General features: G+C 46.1%; 1 protein-coding gene across 6 annotated transcripts in view; it reads left to right on the plus strand.

Moving 5' to 3' along the window:
- Positions 1–21,901, plus strand: part of Dgkg (diacylglycerol kinase gamma) — a 199,304-nt gene that overhangs the window by 166,918 nt on the left and 10,485 nt on the right. For all 6 annotated transcript variants that reach the window (XM_087902007.1, XM_087902013.1, XM_087902010.1 and 3 more), the window contains 2 exons: positions 16,484–16,604; positions 19,071–19,131. In XM_087902007.1, coding sequence (XP_087758133.1) covers positions 16,484–16,604; positions 19,071–19,131 — 182 coding nt within the window. The remainder of the gene's footprint in view (positions 1–16,483; positions 16,605–19,070; positions 19,132–21,901) is intronic.

Genomic DNA, 21,901 nt, shown 5'->3' on the forward strand with positions numbered 1-21,901 from the left:
CATACCTGGGCTCATACCAGCTCATACTTCGCCTCTCACTAGCATGTGACCATGTGTGTGTGTGTTCACCTTCTTGGCTCTCCATTTTTCTTAGTTGAAAAGCAGGCAATCTGGAAATCATATTTTGAGACTTTTAACATCTCCAGAGATTGATAGTTTATGTGGCCTCCTGGAGCAGAATTGTGTGTATATCTTTTCTTCTGTGTGTTGTATCCCAGGATTTCTGGGTCAGTAGCTAGGGGACAGGGAACTCTTTGCAGGAGCTTTGTTTACTGAGATTCTTGACTCCTTGGCCTTTCTTTGAGACTGGAAGAGAGGGAGAAGTCAGGGCACAGGGTAGGAGAGAAGGGTCTCATCATAGGAAGTACAAAAGGGAAGAGCAACAGGAGACTTCTGCCAAATCTCTCGTCATACATCAACCTGGGGAGAGTGGCCCAAGTGAAAAGGTTGCTTAGGATTAACACGAGTGAGTTCTGTGGGGACGCAGCCTGCTGAGAAGGCAACAAGGGCACAGGGAATCTTGCAGGTGGTTAACTTGGGTTTAAATTTTGGCTTTCTATTTTTCAGTTTTATTAAAATTTGAAAATTAGCTCACCTCCTCAGCTTCCTCATCTATAAGTCGGGCATGATAATACCTAGTTCCCTAGCTTGTTAAGAAGATGGTGGGCAGAAAAGTGCCTGGACTCGTATGAGCTCAAACCTAAAGGCAACCTCCCTCCTTCCTCTTCCGAGCATGCAAGTAGGGATCTGGGTTTGACACTTCTCTCTTCAGCCAGTGCCAGCAATGAGACAGAGCAAAGCTCCTGCAGAGTTCCCCCAGCCTTGGCCCTGCACAGGAAGCTCACACAAACAACCGGACCTACTGTCCCCCTCCCTAGATCTCTTGGGTTCCAAGGACAGAGGTTAGGGACTGTCTGAAGTATAACTCTCTGAAGCTATAACTCTCTGAAGCCCTACTATCCATCCCCAACTATCAAAATCTAAAAACCAAGGGGCTGAACAGATGGCTCAGCAGTTAAGAGTACATAATGATGCTCTTTCAGAGGGCCTGAGTTCAGTTCCCAGCACCCATATCAGGTGGCTTACAACCAACTGCCTGTAACTCCAGTTCCAGGGAGCCTGATACTGCTGACTTCTACAAGCTCCAGCACTCAGCTGTACACAGACACATAGACACACACTTTAAAATAATAACAAAATAAAAGTTTAAGAAATGAAAAGCATTCGATAAAAGAGAAACTCATGGCATCAGTAATCATTAGTATTTGTAACCAGAATGGTCAGAAGTAATCTTTCATTTCTATATTCCATTGTAGCCTGCAAGTCATTTTATGTGAGTGACTATAATCATAACCAAAATCCCCCCAAAAGATTAAGTACTAGCCAAATATTCCTGATTTATAGTTGGCGGGGGGGGGGGAGAATTGGTCAGTTTATGTTCAGAAGTAGCATTGGAACCAAGACTTATGTCCATGATGCCAAACCAGCCCTTAGAGGATCTGTCCCTCTGGAAAATGTGCTGAAGAGGCTTCTGCGTGTGTTATACAAGCAAAGCTTTCACAATATAGTCCAATAAGAGGACCCAGTCTACTTGGTGACACTCTGTTCCTCCGTCTTAATGACTCACCCCTCTAGAGCCCCCAAGAGAGAGACCAGCTTGGAATTTCCTGGGCACTGAACTTTGCCTCAGTCTCCTTAGAAAGTTTGGGTTTCGGTTGCCCTGAATCCTAGGTTGCAGTTCTCCCCACCTCTTTCCCCGTCTGTCTTGGAAGACAAGGGACATAGGTTCCACAGTCACCGTGTGTTTACTGCTCTAGCTGGTGGCGTGAACCTGGGGGAGTGGGGCCTAAAAAGGAGGCCGATTAACGTCTCATTTGATAGCCGGCTTTATTTAGAGCATCGGACAGCTTATACCCTGAGGGTTACGAAAGTTCCCCCGAGTAAAGTTCTCCTGGGCTCAAGTCCTCCTGATCACAAGGACAGGCTACACATGGCAAAAATGTGTTTTCTCTTAGAGGTTTTCCACAGAGGCCTGTGACTACCAACAGCTGAAGGGAACTTATCCTATCTGCTACACCTGGGAGGGCCAGGAAAACGCAATTCCAAGAACAATTCTGTGTTATAAAGAAACCAAGGTCACAAGACTCTTGTTTTCTTGGAGTTTTCTAACAATCCCTCAGAATTCTCACATGATCCAATTCTTGGACTGTGTTTCAACAACCTTTGTGACCTTTGCACGGCCTACTACCCAGAAGGATGTAGAGGGTTCTGCAGAAATTGTTGCTGCAGGGAGAGAGAGAGGAAGGAATCTTGCCTTCAGTCAGTACAGTGGACAGTAGACTACAGGATTAGGCACGAAGCAAAAAAAAGAAAAGAAAAGAAAAGAAAAGAAAAAGAAAAAGTCTTAGTCTTAGAAAGCATTATGTGTGACTATGGGAACCATTAAACACTCATTTGACAAATAAGATGCGCTAGTCATATTTAAAGAACTAACTCAAATGCAGCTTAAAGGACTTGTAACTGAGAATCTGTGGGGAATGGAGGGATATACCACTGAAGGATTAGAAAAAACTGAAAACAAAAAACCCTCAGGCCTCCTCACCTCCTCTCATGTGACCTTACAACCGCTCCAAGCCTCTGTTTCAGTCCTTTACCAAACAGAACAGGGACAGGCCCCTTCCCTCTGGATTTTTGCCAGGGTTGAGTTGGATCATCCTTGTAGGGCACGTAGCAGCACCTAGAACTTGATGAAGCCTTGGCCAACAATCATCATTGTCCCCGGTTGGTGTTAAGTGACATGAAGGGACCGATTGACAGCCTCTCTCTTGACTCCTTCCGAAATTTGGCCTAGATTTCCTTTAAATCACACATGGCTCCAACAATCCGCCCTTCTTGGGCTGTTATTGGAACTATACTTCAGTGCATTTGGCTGTGGCTGGAGAGCTTGGGAAGACACCTGAACAGACTGCTGTCCAGACGAGCAGGGGGACGGAGAGGGGTCTGGTAGCCAAGTGAAGCCCAAGTCTGGGTGAGAGAGTCAAGCTGGAAAGCAGAGTCCTTGGAGTCCTGCCATCCCCTCTGGCACCAGACCAGGATATAAATGAGAGACTTCCTACACACTTTCTCGTAACCCCCAATCCAGTCTTCAGGCTGGAGCCCAGAGTGGACTGGGGATAAATTACCCCCACTGGACCCTCTGGCTATCTCGCATGTGGTTTCTCTATCAGTCCCACTCGAACCACAAATAGAGTGTTCTAGGCAAAGCTCTAAGCCAAAATCTCTCTAGATTATCATCAGGTAATAATTTCTGCCGGAAAACAAAACAAGGGTCCGACACTTCTGGTATAGAGTTTACTTTGAATGGCTCTTACAGCATTCCAGACAGGCTTTCTGTCAGATCATTCAACGGGCGTGCAAATGTACTAGAGAGTGATGGGGAATAACTACTCCCCCAGCCACGAGGGGACTAGCACAGCATGCCCTGCATAAGATAAGCCTACAGTGAGACATGCAGAACGGTGGTCAGCGCTAAGAGTCACACGACTCCCAGGTCCGGATGAGTCCAGCCAGCCAGTGTAACATTCACAGGCACATCTGTGGCCTCCCTAGCCTGGTACTTGGTCTCCAAGCCCAAGCGCATCATCCCTACTATTCTAAATTCAGAGGCTCACCCTAGGAAAGGGAAGCAAACCCTGGGCCAGCCCCACCCTTAGGCATGCGCTGTCACAGGCCTCCTCTGCTCATGTGACTCTGCCGCTCCTGCCAGCTGGATGGCCTGCTCACCTGTGCATGGTGCCTTGTGGGTTTTCACCAGCTGTAGGAAGAGTGCCCTGAATTCCAAAGCCAGGACACGGACGCCATCCGGTCCTCTCAAACGTTGATACTGCCAAGCTCAGTTAAGACTTGGAAGTAATGGTGAACATAGGTTTATGTTTGCTTGTGGTTTTCTTTCTACTTTTATATAAAGTCATAACAGAGTAGGGCCCAATAGGTTCAAAGCTGACCAAGGTTTTCCCAAACTATCCTAAACATTGTACAAATCACAGGGGTATATTACTTACTTTTTGTTTCTGTGGTAAAACACTGACCAAAAACCAAGCTGTGGAACCAAGCTTTTAGGAAAAGCTTATTGGGCTCACAGGTTAACTGTCGCTCATCAAGAGAAGCCAAGGCAGAAACCTAGAGGCAGGAGCCAAAGCAGAACCACAGGGGAACGCTGCTTGCTGGCTTGCTCCCCATGTCTTGACCAGCTTGCTTTATTATAACCCAGGATCATCTGCCCAGGGATGGCAAGATCACAGTGGGCTGCTCCCTCCATATCAATCGTGATCAAGAAAATGCCCAGCTAGCATGCCAATGGGCCCGTCTAATGGAAGCAGTTCCTCAGCTGAGGTTTCCCCTTCCCAGGTGACTCCAGTTTGTGTCAAGTTGACAAACACTAACCAGCATGGAGGATCTCTCCTTTGGTTTGGCAGAGAAGGAGGCGTGTGAACTCTGAAGGGCCTCAGGAGTACTAGGTGTGCGCAGTGGGACGCTTCTCGGTACTGGAAAATTACCATGGCAACATGTGTCATCTTGTTAAATGTGTGCAGGCCTACAGAAAGATCTGACTCTGCCGTGCACAGGAAATCACAGCTCTGCCATTCAGTCTTCCAGCAGCCCACGCTGGCATCAACAACCCCCAAGCTAGTCATTATCTTCCATCGCCTTCTCCTCTCCTCAAGCCCGCTGCCTCCCCCTAACCGCATGTCCCCTGCCTGGTTAGCGTCTCACTTGGTGCCCAAGACAGATGCCCAAGGGTCCTGCATTCCCTCCCAAAGCTACCTGCTCCAACTCTCCTGCGATTCCTTCTTCACAGGGGCATCGGGCTCCTAAGGGAGCCCCCCCCCCATGCCACAGTTCCATTGCCTGGCAGAATCTCCAAGGCCTCATATGGGTTTCTGAGTACTGGGTGGCCAGAGCCAGGGCACATGGAGTGTGAGCTGCGGGGGGTGGGGGGGGCTGTTTTTAAGTCGGTCTGTCGGCAAAATGGAATCTCTGTGAACGACACAGACACACAAAGTCCCAGGACTTCTCCTCCAGGGACAGCTTGTGCTGCAAGGTTAGCCTGCCTCTAACCTTCCCTGTAAGATTCTAGTCCCAGTTGACCCTGTCAGACAGGAGCTGTGGTCTCTGGAAACACACAGTGACCAGCAGGAGTTGCTGCCCTTCTGAATTCTGCAGGTAAGGCCTGGTACCTTTCTTTTAAAGACTGCACAATGTGGTTCTTAGACCCCTGTTTCAGTAGAAACTGACTTTTCTATATAGTCTTGAAATACTGGATCACAGATCTCTTGAAATTTCAGTGATCATTTTGTCCGCTAGATAAAGGGAAAGACATATCAAGGGGAAGTGGCTTGCCCGTGGTCAAACCTGGATTGAAATGTAGGTCTTTTAGCCCACAGAGAACAATCTTCACTCCTCCTCGGTCTCCTAGGGGCAGCAAATATTTTTCTATTAATAAGACATGTAACTCGGCTTTGTGTGCCAAAGTCTCCAAGACAGCTTCTCAACTCACTTAGTTCACTTAGCACAGAGGCAGTCCTGGAGAGTAATTAAATGAGTGTGTGGGTCTGTATTCTGATAAAACTTTATCAACAAAAACAAGCAGATGGTCTTTGGTCCTCGTGCCATGATTAGCTAGTCTGTGCTCTCCGCCCTCAAATGGCCCATGAACCAAGAGGATGCAATGCAGACTCTCAAGGCCCACACAGACATGCTAAAACAGAATCTACATGTCCACAGCCTCTCCAAGGATGGATGAGAAGAGCTGTGCGGATTGACCTGGCTACTCCCTCCTGAGAATATCATGATGGAAGTTTTGTATGCCAGAAAAATTAGCTGTGGGGAGGTTAACCAACCTGTCCCAGGTCAGTTGGTGGGTGTGGAACTAGAGTCCAGGCATTCTAAATGTGGGATGCTCTACACCAAGCAACCCACCCTAGCTCCAGCCCCATCTCTTTGAGCTGACCCTGACCCAACCAAATTTGCTAGAAATCCAAGGGAAGCAACTGGTCTTTCTTCCTTGGCTGACTTTGGAGGGAGAGGACTCCAGCTGGGGCTCTTCCCACCCACCCCCATCTTCTGAGACCAGGGAGGTTGCTCACCATCTGCAGAGGGAAACCTGCTCTCACCAGTTCAAGCCGGAGCTGAACTCTAGCTTAATGTCTGCCTCTCAAAATAAAAGAGGGGCTAGGAAAACGTCACCTTCTACATGCAGAAGGAGCAGCTAGTCTGGGTTCTTTAGTCCAGGACTCAACACCTTGTTGTTTTCGTCCTTGTTGCTCCATTGCTTGCACCACTTTGGTTCCCAAACCCATCCCTCCCTGTGCCTTGCTTTTAAGCCATTCAATACTGGGCACTTCCTAAGCTCCACCCCCACAGCAAAGCACCATGATGGCCGCAGACCCAGACACTGCTGTTCAGAGTTGTTGGCTAGTTTCTATTTTGTGCAAGCACTGTGTATGTCTTAGTCTGTTGGGGCTGCTGTGATAGAATACCAGAGGCTGAGTGGATTAAACCGCAGAAATTTCTTTCTCATGCTTGTGGAGACCGAGAAATTCAACATCAAGCCACCAGGCAGTTTGGTCCCACATCCTGGGTTGCAGGTGAACCCTTCCTGCTCTGACATCAGTCACATGGAAAGCTTCTCTCTTTACACCTCCTTTTCTAAGAGTTTGCCCTCATGATGTCCCCAAAACCTGCTATCAAATTGAGAACTGGTGCTTCAACATATGAATTGGAGGGGTAGGGGGCAGAGACAGGCATTTAATCCATAGTATTTGATCTTCTTGGTTTTTTGGCCAGGCTCACCATGTAGCCCAGGCTGGCCCAGGATTCTCTAAATGCTAAGATTACTGTTGTGAGGTCTCAGCCTCAGTGTTAACCTCTTAGTGAACACCTACTTAGGAGATTAAAGACTTGTGTATTTCACTATTTTGATTTCATGTCTGAGGAAGCTGGAACCCTGTGGAGTTAAAAAGACTAGGGTGAACTCACCTTGACAATGTATAGTCAAGCTGTATGAAGTCACACCTGGCTTCAAGTACCTAAGATGATCCAGATACTGCAGAGGTTGCAATAGAAAGATAGTGTGGTCCAGCCCCCAATCCACAGTGCCACCAGCATGGTATTTTGCTATAGGATGGATCAAGAGTTACCTAGCAACCATGTTAATACTAACATAACAGGCAAGTACCATGGAGTAGCCGAGTCCGTGGGTACCACAAAAGTGTGGGACACAAGGAAGAGAAAGTTTCTCCTTCAGAACCTGAACCTTAGCGACTTGGCACTATGTCATACACCTAGCAGGTGATCTATAACTATCCGATGACCGAATGAATGAATAAATGAATAAATGAATGAATGAACGAACAAGATAGAAGAGATGTATGCTGGTCCTAGACACTGGCAAGGATTTGAAGGGACAGAGATTGAGAGAGAGAGAGAACATGAGCTAATGCAGAGTATAGATTTGCAACTGTAAAGCCTTGATTCTGGAGGCTGATTAAAGAGTTCTAATGGGTAGGACCAAGAGGAGTAGTGGGTAGACACAGGATCCTACCGTCCTTTGTTTAGAGCTGAGTCTCCCCCCACACACGCCATAAACCACCTCAGTTCCCTGCTTCCTCGATGCCCAAGCTTCACGACCTGCCTTCTCGACACCCTAGCCTCTTCCTGAGCCGAGGCTGCTGTAGGCAGAATGGCTACTGTAAGCAGAGACCCGCGTTTCTCCCAGCACACTGCCAGCTCAGGCTTCTTCCTGTGTTCAGGTCAGTTCACCCAACACTTGTTATGCATCTAGTTATATTTAGCACCATATGCTAAAAATATTTTCCATTCGTCATCTCACTCTAATTCCCTATAGCGCCCCTGCCTTGGTCCCTTTTCTTCAGCTGTGACAACCATGGCCCAGATCGCAGCCCAGGAAGCAGGGAAATACAAGATGGAAGGATCATTTCCCCTTGTCCAGTCTCACCTTAGCGGCTTGGTGATGTCAGAGCTCTGAGGTTTTTCTTCCCCCAGGATCTCCTTTCTTCCTGAGAAATCCCCCTCCCCTGCTCTTCCCACCCCTTACCTGATCCTTTCCCTTCTAAAGCACCCACCCCTCTTCACAGAGGTTTAGAAGCCCTCCTCCCCCCAAGCAGCACCCTTGTCAAAGCTCTGGCCTAGTCCAGAAGATACAGCCACAGAATGAAGGGAGCCATTTTCTCACTCTGTTGCTCACACATCAGGCCTGCAGAACCCAGAAGCAGCCATATGCATCCCCCCTCCCGCTTGCTTGCTTTATTTATTTATTTGTTTATTTATTTATTTATTTATTTATTTTATTTAGAGTTGGGGTTTCCCTGTGTATCTCTGGCTGTCCTGGAACTGGCCTGTAGACCAGACTGGCCTCGAACTCGCGGAGATGCGCCTGCCTCTGCCTCCCTGAGTGGTGGGATTAAAGGCATGCACCCCTGTCTCCGTGCCTCACCAACACTTGACCCGGGTAGTCTATGTCCTGCATGGTGGGGACAGGCCAAGGCTGAGGCCTATCTGCTTTTGACCCCTCAGCCAACGGGTCTTCATACAGGTGACAGAACTCAAACTTGCTTAAGGATCGGTGCAATCGGTGCATCACCCTCATTGAGGGAAACCAAGGCCCTGGAGGAGACATGATTTGCCTAAGGCAGTGCTACTAGACAGAGCCCAAAGGGAACAGCATTCCGTCTCCCGCCTGTCAGGCCAGCACCGTCCCTCCCCCCCCACAGCCTGCCATTTCTTTCTTCTTAGAATCTAGTTTCTCTTTCCTACCCTTTTGCTCCCTCAGTCCAGGTAAAAACTGACTATGCCTTCTGGCTACCTTTCTGCCTTGATGAGGCTTGATGTGTGTGAGAGTAGAAGCCCAAGAACCAATGTGACAAACACATGGCACAAAAGAAGGGGTGCCCTGCAGGGATGAATGTCATGTCCATGCCTTTATGCTCCTAGAACACCAAGAGCAAGAGAAGGCAAAATAGATCTCTCTCTCTCTCTCTCTCTCTCTCTCTCTCTCTCTCTCTCTTCCTCTCTCTCTCTCTCCCTCTCTCTTCCTCTTTCTCCCTCTCTCTCTCTCTCTCCCTTTCCTCTCCCTCTCTTTCCTCTCTCATGCCTCTCATGTCTGCACAAGAAAGTTGCAGGGTGGGTCATGGCAGTTAGGTTAGGATACCTGAGGGCCCATTTTAGGCCCCTTTTAGTATAAAGGAAACAGACACGGAAATGCATCTCCTGCCGAGATCTAGGCAAAACCTTCCCAAGGAAACAAAATCCCAGTGACAGTGACAGTGACTGCTTCCCGTGGACTTCCTTGTGCCACTCCAGTGATGGGATTTACAGAGCACTCGCTGCCCTGCCTGCAGGATGTCATGTCTACCTGCCAGAGGGTGTACACCAAGTTCCCAAGGAGAAGTGGGTAACTGAGTCACGGGGTTCAGACCTATGTCTGTGGAGCTCCTGTCCTGTATCAGCCCCTGAGGCTGAGAACAAGAGTGGCAGCAATGTCACTTGGAGAAGACCAGGACAGGTCTTCAGGGCTCGAGTACCTGGACTCTTGCTTTGAAATGCCTTTGCCGGGAGCTGGGCTGAATCTGTACTCACTGCAATTGGGGCTCAGGTGAGCGGAGCAGCGCCTAGCTTTGTTGGGCATTAGCATTGAGCTACCAAGGACGCACAGTCCATCTCCACGGAAACACAGAGGGAAGAGAGGAGCTCCAGGCAACACCTGTCTGAGCCTTCGTGGTTGAGTGTGTAGGAAGGCCTGCCAGCTTCCACTCACCTGTCTAGACTGTGGGACTGACCTTGTTCCTCTGCCAAGCAGAACTAGGCCATGTCTTTTCTTTTCGCCAAGGGAAGAAGGTCCTGTGTACCTACAGCACACACTGGCTTCTTTGGAGCACAGTGGCAAGGAGCATTGCTGTTTATTGAATACCCTCATATTCTCTCAACACATCAAGGCATATTCTAGTGTTACCTCTCTTTCAGGTGGAATTGATCACCTTCTAAATTCATAAGTTGAAAACCCTAAACTGCGGTACCTAAGACTGTCCTTATATTTGATACAGGCTCTTTTTGGTAAAGTTAGTATATAGATTAATAGGTTTTATTTTCCTCCTCCCCATCACTTTGCCCCCCCCCCTTTGCTGGTCATATGTACATCTGTGTCATATGTAATGATTACATATATGTTTTCCTTCACTCATACCTTCCTTAAGATCCCTTCCTCCCTTTCTCCTTTGAAGACCTGTGTGTGAACACACAGATACATGCAAAAATTTCAGTCTGGAGTTCGTGTGTACACGAAGCTTGTATTATTTGTCTTCCTAAATCTGGCCTATTGGCCTTAACAAAATGATCTCCAGTTTCATCCATTTTCCCACAAATGGCATAATTTCATTTGTATATAAAACTAAATAAGATTGTGTTGTGTGTACAGACCGCATTTTCTTTATCCATTCATGTGTTGATAGACAATCTTGGCTGGTTTCATTTCCTAGCTGTAGTGACTAGAGCCACTAAGACCATGGGTGTGCCTGTATCTCTGTGCCATTCTGGCTTAGCATCCTTTAGGTGTATATACAAGAGCTATAGTTGGGTCATATGGTAGTTCTAGTTTATATTTTGTCAGGAACCTCAAAAGTGAACAGGTTTTACATTATAGAAACAGAACCTTCAAGGACGTGATTAAGTAAATATGAAGCGGTTAAGATGAGCCATGATCTTATTGCTGTCCTCATATAAATTTTGGAGCCACAGAGGTAACAGGGATGTGTGTGAACAGAAGAGTGTCTGGGTGGTCAAGACAGCAGTGATCTGGGAGCCAAGGGAAGGCTTCAGGGAAAGTCAGCTGTATTTGTTTGGGTTTTTATTTCTGTGAAGAGACACCATAACCATCACACCTCTTATAAAGAAAACATTTAATTGGAGTGATTTGTGTACAGTTCTGGAGGTTCAGTCCATCATCATGATGACAGGGATCATGAAGGTGTGCAGGCAGACATGGTGCTGGAGCTGAGAGTGCTACACCTTGTAGGCAACAGGAAGTCAATTGACTCACACTGAGGGAAGCTGGAGCAAAAGAAACCTCAAAGCCCGCCTCCACAGTGACATACTTCCTCCAACCAGGCCACACCTACTAATAGTGCCACTCACTTTGGGAGCCATTTTCTCTCAAACCATCACACCAACCTTGCTGGGACCTTAATTTTGGATTTGGGCCTGGTCCCTCTGGCTTCCAGAGCTACTGGAAGGTTTAAAGTTGTGTTTCCATGGATACCAGGGTTCTGCCAGCTTTTACCTATCTTTGTTGAGCTTTGGTTTCTCCCTCTGACAGTTGTTAGGATTAAATAAATAAAAGCAAAATGGGGTTGAGATAAAAAGTCGGAAGGAAATTAAATAGAGTCTGGGTAGAGAGTAATGGCATAAAAGACAGGGTAGGATGCCCTCTTTGTCCAAAGCACAACTTCCTTTCTGACCTCTGCATGGAGGTAGGCGATGGTAGGGAACGCAATTTGATATGTTATTTTAAGGTTTAATGTTGTGGTTTGAGGACAGCTCTAAGAAGCCATGCAGGCAAATGCTTAGGAGCTGTAGGGAGAAAAGAAAAGTGAAACAGTCAGGTTTTAAGCCGCTCTCAGCCAGGTACTTTCACACACTTCTGGGTAAACATTAGCATCCCTAATCTTCACCTGAGAAAGTTCTAGATCAAAGCAGTGGGGGGGGGGGGGAGTAACTTGCTTCTATTCTTTACCTGAACTCCCATGGGTACTTATATTGCCTCAGGCTCAACTTCTCAGACTTGAATGTGTCTTGGAATCTTCCAGAGGGCTTGTTAGAACATAGTCTGTTAGAGTCAGCCTCCAGAATATCTGATTCCACAGATCTGAGGTGGGTCCAAGGATGTGCATTTCTAACAAGTTCACAAGGGATGAAAAGCCTGCTGGTTTAAGACCACACTCTGGGACCACTGACCAGTGGCAACAGAAACTTAGCCCACAGGACATAAACTGCAATGCACTTTGGAATACTTGAGGATTGTTTCAGAATAAATGTGATGCCTGGTTAGCATCCTATGCAGTTTAATTTAGCTGATAGAGGCTGCGACCTGGGCACCATTATGTTTGTTTGTTTGTTTGTTTGTTTGTTTTGTTTTTCAAGACAGGATTTCTCTGCGTAACAGTTCAGGCTATCCTGAAACTCACTTGGTAGACCAGGCTGGCCTAGCTCACTGAGATCTGCCTGCCTCTGCCTCTCAAGTACTGGGATTAAAGGCATGCGCTGCTTCTGTCTGGCAGTACCATTGCTTTTAAAAGGTAAATTTGACAAACAACAAAGTTTGGAAACCACTGGCATAGCCACATTCCCCTTTAATTTGTCCAGTCCAGCTGCTCATTACTGAGGCCACATGTCATCTGCTCACAGCGCCTCATCCACCTTCCACTCCTTGTCTCAGAACACCTTTGCTAGAACTTCCCAAGTCTCTTATTTGCCTCCTTTTCCACCGTTCCTTCGTCTCTTTCCCCGTTCAACCCAGACTGCGTGGTACGGTGGCTGCAGTTGTAGTCTATGTGCGCATGGAAGATCTTGAGGACCATCTTAATCAAACTAAAGGAAGAGCAGCCCAGAGAACCTTCTGGAACTAATTGTTGCCATGAGTAGAAGCTAATACGTTTATTTTTAGATTACTTTTTTTTTATGTGTATCATCTTACCTAGTGAGAACATGCTACATAAGTAAGCTTATATGTTGACATAATAATCATCACATAAACATACTTGCGGTTATTATATATGAGTGTTGCGATTTTAAAACAAGGTCTCACATGGTATCCCAGGCTGGCCTGGCACTCAGTTTGTAGTTCTTGCACTTACCACAGTCCCCCCCTACCTGGTCCCACCCCCGAGCTCCTGGGTGCTAAGATTATGAGCATGAGCTTCCATACCTGGCTTGTAAATATTTTAATGGCAGCAAAAAATTCCATCGTGTGGATACCATGTTGCTTGTTTAACTGTTCCCATGCAGGAAGAAATGTGGCAGTGGGGTGACTTTTATAAATGACGCTACAACGCATGTGCTTTCGTGAACGACTTGGGTTCTATCCGTGATAGAAAGTAATAGGAAAAACAGTGTCAAACCTTCAAACACATTCCAACTGGCAAATTATTTTCAAATCTTTCACTCCTTGTAACATGTCGGGTGTGAAGGTACGCACACTGCATCTTCTTTTGTCGAGCCCTTGTTTGGGGTTTTGCGTGGTGCCGCTAAGGATTGTGGGTCTGTGGGGGTGACATGGTTAGATGTGCATTTATAACCCTGAATGCTAGAGGGTGAACAGGTTGGAACTGAGGTTCTTGCTGCCCTACCCCTTGCTTCCACGCTCTCCCCTCCCCATTTTCCCACGCCATGGCTTCCTTCTTTCCTAGAATGCAGATGTGAAGTACTTGTTCAGTGTGCACACATGTGTGCACAAAGCCTTGTCACCAAGGAATAGGAAGAGCAGGGCTGGAAGGCCTGGCTCATAGGCTGGACAAACTTGTGCCTGGCCCAAAGATCTCCTCCTCTGGATTTGGACAAGTTTCTGAATAATAAGGATAAATAATAATTAAATAATAAATCTCGCTAGGGAAAAATACTATGGACGATGGTTCACCGAATTATTTCTCTTCCTTAGACAAGATTCCTTGAGCAACAGAATACTCTATATTGCCAGTTCCTAACACAGTGCCTAGAACATTGTTGCTGACTCCGTAGCAGTTCTGTGACTGAGTGAATGAATCCTGCTTAACTAAGGTGCATAGATACTCTGTCTCAAACATTAGTGAGTGGAAGAGTATAAAGACAATATGATCATGACACAGTTGCCAAACTCTGAATCATTGGTACCCAAGGTACAGCAGACACCTGGTATACCAGATGTCCCGATCCTGGATTCTGTGTTCTAAACACAAAACCTAAATATTCCCCGTTGTTTGTGCCTAGACATTGACTTACATTCTGTTCTCCTTCATTTTAGTACCAAACTTATTGCCTACATAAGCTTCTCCATGGTAGAGGAAGGAAAGAGGGGTTAGGTGATGAAGAACTCTTTTTAAGTGTAACACAAAGAAAACTGAAACCATGGACTATTTATAGTTATCATACAAAAGAAGGGTCTTGATGCTCAGTTACTTTAGGAAAGAAATGTAAAATAGACTTCTTTAAGACTTTCTCAGTAGGCATTCTAGGAAGTTGAAAGATAATTAGGCAATAGCAGAAGAGGGCAAAGAGCAGCTAAGTCCTGCGGTCAGGTGTCAGGGTCAGGGTTAGGAGCAGGGTGCCAGACAGGAGCCACCTATTCATATTCATATACATATTCAAAGGTGAGAGGACAAAGGGCTAATAAGCCCCTAGCCCCTTCCCCTGCATACCCTCTCCTCTGGCCCACATCTGTGCCAGCCCCTCCCCCACCTGCCCACTCCCGCTGGTGAGATCAGCCTTCATTACAGCTCTTCTGGAGCCAGGAAGCAAGGTAATGTGTGGGAAGCGATAGCTGCAAGGTAATGTGTGGGAAGTGATAACAACTTTAAAGCCATTCAACGGGAAAATTTGTTAAAAGACAGAGACATTGTAAAGCTGAAACACTTGAGTCTATTAAGTGCCCTGCTTCTTAGAACATTTTGTTACCAGGGCATGTTTCAAGGAGGGAAAAACACTGAACCATTGAGCTCTGTCAGATACTAAAGCCTGTGACAAAGAGCAACATTTTCTAAGGTATCTGTTTCTGCCACCCTGCAGAAGAACGTCTAAAAACATATGCCTTTATTTTCTTCTCTTCCCTCCTATCCCAGCACAATTCCCCTGTCCTCCTCGCCCCTAGAAGAACTGTATTACACTTCTCTCCTTCATCTCCCCATCCTCTTCTCTTGCTTCCTCCCTCCCTGCCTCCCCTACCACCCATAGCCTGTGTTGTTTTCATGGACACCATTAAACCAGCACAATAAGCTAAGACTCTGCAAGGAAGACTTATTCAAGGAACTAATTAAGTGACTAGAGATTTAGATATTTATTGTTGATTAGCTCCAAACTCCTTCAGAGAGCCTGGAGCGTTCTCCTAAATAAACCTTCCCCTTTTATGGCTTCTTGTCCCAAGTCCAAATGAGACAGAGAGCTTAAGGAGACAGTATCTCCTCCATGATGTGAAGAAGGGGAAACGTAGGGAGGAGAGTGGGTCGTGGATGGAGACAGGGGGAAGCGGCGTGCTTTTCACAGATGGTTTTGACTCATGTATCTCTTGACAGCTTACGTCTCTCAAGGATCAGACATTTAGACTTCAGTGTTGATGTGTTCACTGTCAGTTCAGTGCTGTGGCCAACGGCCTCTATTAGATGGACATCAAACAGTGGAGTATTTTTAAAACGACCATCTTCTAAACAAAAGAGTAAATATTTCTTCACTAGTCTTAAACAGTGCGTCTTTGGAGGACAGAAGCCATTTGATGAGCAAACAAAGGCCTTGGCGCAGTTTTCTCGCCCGTGGCTAGTAATGGAACAGTAGTAACTAGCCTCGAGCTGAGAAAGCGTACTCTTCTTCCGCTATTGAAGGGGATAAACTGTTCTTTAAACTCTGCATCTTAATTTTTGCTTCAGCTCTACCTGCACAAGCAGTTGCCTTTTAGAGTGAGTTTTGGACCCAGCATCCAGCATCACCCCTGCCATCATTCTCACAGTGGAAAATGGAGGCGAAAATCTAAGCAAACTGGATCACTCCTCCCAGGCTGGGAATTGGAAGCCATTACCACCATTGCAGGCCATTGGTACTGTGATATGGAGCCTGGAGTTCGTGTTTTTCTACCTCCTTTTCCACTGTGAGCCACAATGGCCTGATGCAGGTGGAATATTCTTCTCCTTTGCTTGACTTAGGCCCGGGGTATGCTGGAAAAATCCCTTGATCTTCCTGAGGATGTCTGCAGAGGATGGCTCACCAGCAGCTAAGCATAGGCCAAATTTGAGGCTAATTAACCATCAGTCATCATTAGCAGAGCCAACATGTTTCTCTGACATTAAGAATAGTTAGAGACTCTTCAAACATTCCTTCTTATCCTAGACCCAAACCAGTTTGTCTCTAGGAGCTAGGATAGTGTGTTTCAGAAACAGTGTTTGTCACTCTCTATCTGAAGAGACTCCTTAATGTCTGCCTAGTTACTGGGTACATATTAGTCTTCAAAATCAATGCTTTAAAAAAAAACTATAACTTGGCTTTAACTTTCTGCTCCCTCAAAAAGGTACATCTATTTCTTTTTTGAGAAAATGTCTGACTCGGTATATGAAAGCACCCTTGGGTGGTAAATGATAGCTCGACCTGGGCTGGCCATCAAGGGACCAGAACTTCTGGACAGACTATCCTGAATGAGAGAGAAGAGTGTCCATGGTCTTTGCTATTTACTCTGCAGACCTCAGCGACCAGCTCCTTGAAGTTGTGGGTCTAGAGGGAGCCATGGAAATGGGACAGATCTATACTGGCCTGAAGAGCGCGGGCAGGAGGCTGGCCCAGTGCTCCTCTGTCATCATTAGGTAAGTTCCCTTGTTATCCAGCATCGTCTGGGTCTCCCTTCCCCCTTGAACATTCGGGCAAATAGTAAAAAGACTGGGAGGCAACCTTCGTACTTCAGGCTACAGCAAAATGGCAAAAAAAAAAAAAAAAGCTTAGCAGTATTTATAAACAATACTTTTGCCTATATTCTTTAATTGTGTATATATATGTATATGTATGTGTATGTATGTATGTATATATATATATATATATATATATATATATATATATATTCCAACTGCTCAGGCCATATGGTCATTTGTATGTCTATGATTTCAGGGATGACCACTTGGCATTGGATAATCAATCGGTGTGCCCTTCCCTAAGGGAAACTATTTCTCCTGCTGTTAGCATTCCTTGGCTGCCTGTAGTCCTTGGTGTAGTGTTGATGCCCCATGGGTTTCCCCCTACCTCTCCCCACCCCCACCCATGATAGCATGTCTATTGGTGCCACCCTTGTTCTAGTCTTGTTTAGGCAGTCATGTTGGTGACATTTCATACTAAGAGACATGATCTCAACAGCAAACTCCCTGTCCCTCTGGCTCTTCCAATCATCCTGCCCCCTCCGGCTATGACCCCTGAATGGCAGATGGAGGAGTTGTGTCGGGCCAGATTTAATGCCATCAACTAGAGGAACCATGACAGCCTAGCCTCTTAGAATTACCTGGTAACATAAACGGTACATATATAAGGTTCAGGGCACCAGAGGTCCAATTCTTTGTCTTTTTCTCTTTGTAATTGTAAAACATTAGAATAAAGCCAGGGCCCACAGCTGTTCTGTGCGCGGGACGCCTTTTTATGCTAACCCATTAGCATCAATGAACTTCTTGTATTGACCAAGAGGGTAGCAGTTTTGGGGGACATGGATGACATAGCCAATCTGCCTGGATGCTCTGGTGTCTGATAGGGGTTCGTCCAATTTCAGTTCTCCTTAGTTAGACTTTTTCCCCTCAGCTTCTTACCCAACCTGGCTGTTTCAGGCATCTTCGTTCCTGTCCTTTTTCTCTCTTGCTACAGATCCTATCTGTTGGTTTGCCTTGGGGATCTCCTAGAAGGGCTGCGGGGTAAAGGGTTTCCCAGAGGCATTTACGTTACAGAGCCCTTTCTTCCGGAAATGCTTGGGCAAGTGTCAGGGAGAACACAGTTGAGGAATCCGTTCTTGGCCCTTCCATCTTCCTTCAGCCAGAGCCCTTCTGTGGTCCCCGAGGATCTGTTCCCCTGCCCCTTTGTCATTTCCTATCTCCATACTGTGTCACCATACCCCCTGTCTTTGGGGCCATTGCTGTGATAGGACGTTTGCTTCCCAGACCAACCTGGGCAGCCCTTGCCCAGAGCCCTCGTACCTATGGGGCCAGGTTTTCTGTAGAATATCACAGCGATGGCCTTGGTAGATTACAGGGAACACAGTGTCCTGACTGCCAAGAAGAAATCTAAGAAGTTAAGTATGAGGGGGGCTTTTTCCAGCATTCAACAGATCTATTTCCAGATGGAAACAGAGGGGCAGCTAAAAGCTCCATCCTGCTAGGCCCTTCTCAGATACTTCTCTATCCCTAAGTATTCAAAGACCTCCTTTCTGCTGATATGGTGTTTTCATTATTAGATGTATTGCTTTTATTATGAAATATACTCAGAGTCCACGAGAGAACTGCTGTATCAAAAGAATGCTTTCCCCTCCCATTTTGTAATTTCAAAAATAGGGAAGCTACCAAGCTCAGGTAAGGGCTTCCGGTCCAGTGGGTGGTGACTGTTCACATGGCCCTGGCCAGAGGACTACCATCCTCCCAAGGCATTGGAAGACACGTTAGAGTCTACAGAGCCCATAGGCCAAAGAGAAAGTCTTTCCTAAGCACGAGGGCAACACATTCTCTTCACCTCTCCTCCTACACCTGGGGTCACTATTCTTAAATGTCCCTGTCCCAGCAGTCATGGTGTGTATGATTCCAGAGTACCCAACCTATTGCGGTTGAGTGTATATGGTGATAACCTCTGTAGCTTAGAGACGTTACCTCTTGGATAGGCTACAACCACTCATTCTGTCAGGGGTGCAGGCCTCTTCCTACTCCAGGGCAGAGCCTGGCACGAGCCACTTTCCCCTCTGGCTGGTTGCTCAGCAGTGGGGCCACCATGTTTGCTGGCCAGTTTTCCAGGTGGCTGTGGCTTTGAATGCACCCATGACAGTTTCTCAAAGTGGAGTCTGAAGACGGAACCTATAGAGAAATTCCTATAGTAACCGTTAGACCCCAGATCTGTAGGCCTGCCTCTAGACCTGCCAAGTACAGTCCCTTAGACAGGCGGAAGATTCTGTTTTCAAAAAGTTCCCCTGGTCTCAATGAACCTTTCCTAAGTGAGCACGTGTGGGCTTCGTGCTTCTCTCTCTGTGGTGGGAGCGATGATGATTCTCCAGCTCTGAGAGACTCACTGTTGTTTCTTTGGTTTGGGGATTCCAGGACTAACAAGCTTCTGCCGATGCAAGTAGATGGAGAGCCCTGGATGCAGCCGCGTTGCACAGTAAGTTTGCCTGTCTTGGAGGTGAGCATGAGAAGCATGCTTTTGTCTTACCCCTTGAAGACACTGACTTGGTATAAAATCACTGCATCTCAGTGTAAGCGGGACCCTGGGAGAGTGTCGGGAATAGCCCCTTTCTGACTTGGCTCTGAGACTTTGTCCGTGGTATCTTGAGAGCCTCAGCTTGAACCTACCCAAGTGGTGGGGTCAAAAGAAAGACTGTTCTGCTGAGGAGCAAGTCCGGATGTTAGAGAACACTTCCTTATCCGGAAGCCAAGCCTACGTGCTCCAGATCCTACCCAGTACACAGACATGCTTCCCTTGGTGCACCCACAGTTCTGGGGACCTCCCTGGAAATGCCGCAGAGAGCTCAGGTTGGTTCTCTGCTTTGGTGTGGCTCCAGAGCACTGAACGTGGTGCCAGGACTTGTAATCACAGCTCTAGAATGCCATCAGCAAATGAATACAGAACATGGACCAGGGAAGGTATGGTTGCACAAGCTGAGGCAGAAGGATTTGTGAGTTCAAGGCAACCTGAGCTACAGAGTACGTTCAAGACTTATCAGGGCTACATAGAGAGACCCTGCCTCAAACAAATGAGCACTGGAGAGATAGAGAACACAGCGGTTAAGAGCTGTTCTTGCACAGAACCCAGGTTCAGTTTCCTATTATTGGTGTTTTTAAAAATTTTAATTATACCTGAGAGAGATAGGACAGAGTTTTGTGTGGGGATGCCCACAGCATTTTGCTTTCTGAGAGAGAGACAGGGAGACAGAGAGACAGAGAGAGAGAGACAGACAGAGAGAGAGAGACAGACAGAGAGAGAGAGTTTTGTGTATGGGTACCCATGGCATGTTGCTTTCTGAGAGAGAGAGAGACAGAGACAGAGTCCTACCGTTGCGCTACGCCAGCCTTTGGTGTTTTTTCTTTCTTTCTTTTTTCTTTGCTTTATTTTGCTCTGTTTTGTTTGGTAAGGTCTTGCTGTGTATATAGTTCAGGTTGATCATGAACTCATAGTCTCGCTTCTGCCTCCACTTATTGGGATTCTAGGCTTGGCTGCCAACAAAAATGTGCCAGTCCACACTGGTGGTTTAAGAACTGAAGTATATTTTCCAGTTCTTCTGGAGGCTGGAACCCAAAATCAAAGTCTTAGCAAGGCTGGTTTCTGGTGGGGTCTGAATTCATCAAACCAGTGTCCTTCTAGAAAGAGGAAGAGACAGAAGAGCACACATGTACGGTAGAACTGGCTTGAAAGTTTGCAGTAGAGAGGCAGTCGACTGCAAGGTAGAAGATGTTTCTTAAAAGAGACACCTAAAACAAAAGAATATATGATATATTATATATACTGAAGGTGGATTTTTCTGTCCCTCCAGCCAGCTCCCAAATAACCACATGGAGACTTCTTATTAATTATAATTACAAGTTTCTGACTATCTCTTATAACTAAAATTAACCCATTCCTTTTATGTGCTGTTCCATGGTTCATGGCTTGTTACCTCTCCTCCTGTACATCCCACTTCCTTCCTCTGTGTCTCATGGCATTTCCTCGTGACTCTGCCCTTCTTCCAGCATTCTCTCTGCTCCCAAAATCCTAACTATTGGCCATTCAGTTTTGTATTAGACCAATCCAAATGACAAATTTTCACAGTGTACAAAAAATTACTCCGCAACAATATATGTTTTATTTATAATATTATATACAGAAGCTAAATACTATCCTTTACCAAGCATAAGAAAGCAAATGAAAAATAATAATAAAAAACAAAGTAAACAACTTTAAACACAGTAAAAATCTAGGCCTCTTTTTTTCAACAAGGCAAGTGTTTGAAAATCTCATTTTAAAAGAGAAAAAAGTTGGTATCAGGAATATTAAAATGTAAAAAAAAGCAATTGTAATATAAAGTCTTAATATATATGGACAATGACACTATTAATTATAAAATAATATGTAATTTTGATTCTAATAAACTTGAACAAAAAAAATGAAGGAAATCCAACCATTAATGAAACAGAAAATGCTTTTAAAGACTCATATGCAAAGTGACCTCAAAACAGATGAATTTAGCAGGGAGGGGATCATGAGGCCCTGAGGATCTATATAGAGGTAATGGTTGCCAGTGCAAGGCAGGGCATTTTCTTCTGTGGTATAGTCAGTGGTAAGCTATCTGTGCTCCTTCTGTGGTATAGTCAGTGGTAAGTTATCTGTGCTCCTTCTGTGGTATAGACAGTGGTAAGATATCTGTGCTCCTGTAACGCTCCAGTAAGGAGTCCTAATGAGAAGTGATGTCCAGTGAAACAAAAGGCACAGAAGAGGAAGGGAAAGCAGTTAGAAGAAGATCAGTAGACCTGGGAGAGGACAAGCGGTGGTCATAGGGTGACAATAAGGAAAGTATATTATGAAAGTTATATAGGGTGAAAGTAGATCACACACATTCTGGAAATACCACACTGATGGGCTGGGGACAGAGGTCAGTCAGCAGAGTGCCTGCCACACAGCATCAGGACCTGAGTTTGAATCCCTGACACCCATGTAAGAGCCTGGCATTGTCAGGCATGTCTGTAGCTCTGATGCTGAGAAATCGGAGACAAGAGGATCCCTGGAACTCTCTGCCAGCCCCAAGCAGTCAACCAGGAGACTATGGATGCAGGAACAGACTCTGTCTCAGTTAGATAAGAGTGATTCAAAATACCTGATATCAACATTGGGTCTCCATAGGCATGAGAACACACATGCATGCACACTACAAACATATGTGCACACATGTGCATTTTAT

This window comes from Myodes glareolus, chromosome 2, assembly GCF_982192425.1.
Source record: "Myodes glareolus chromosome 2, mMyoGla1.1, whole genome shotgun sequence".
NCBI lineage: Eukaryota > Metazoa > Chordata > Mammalia > Rodentia > Cricetidae > Myodes > Myodes glareolus.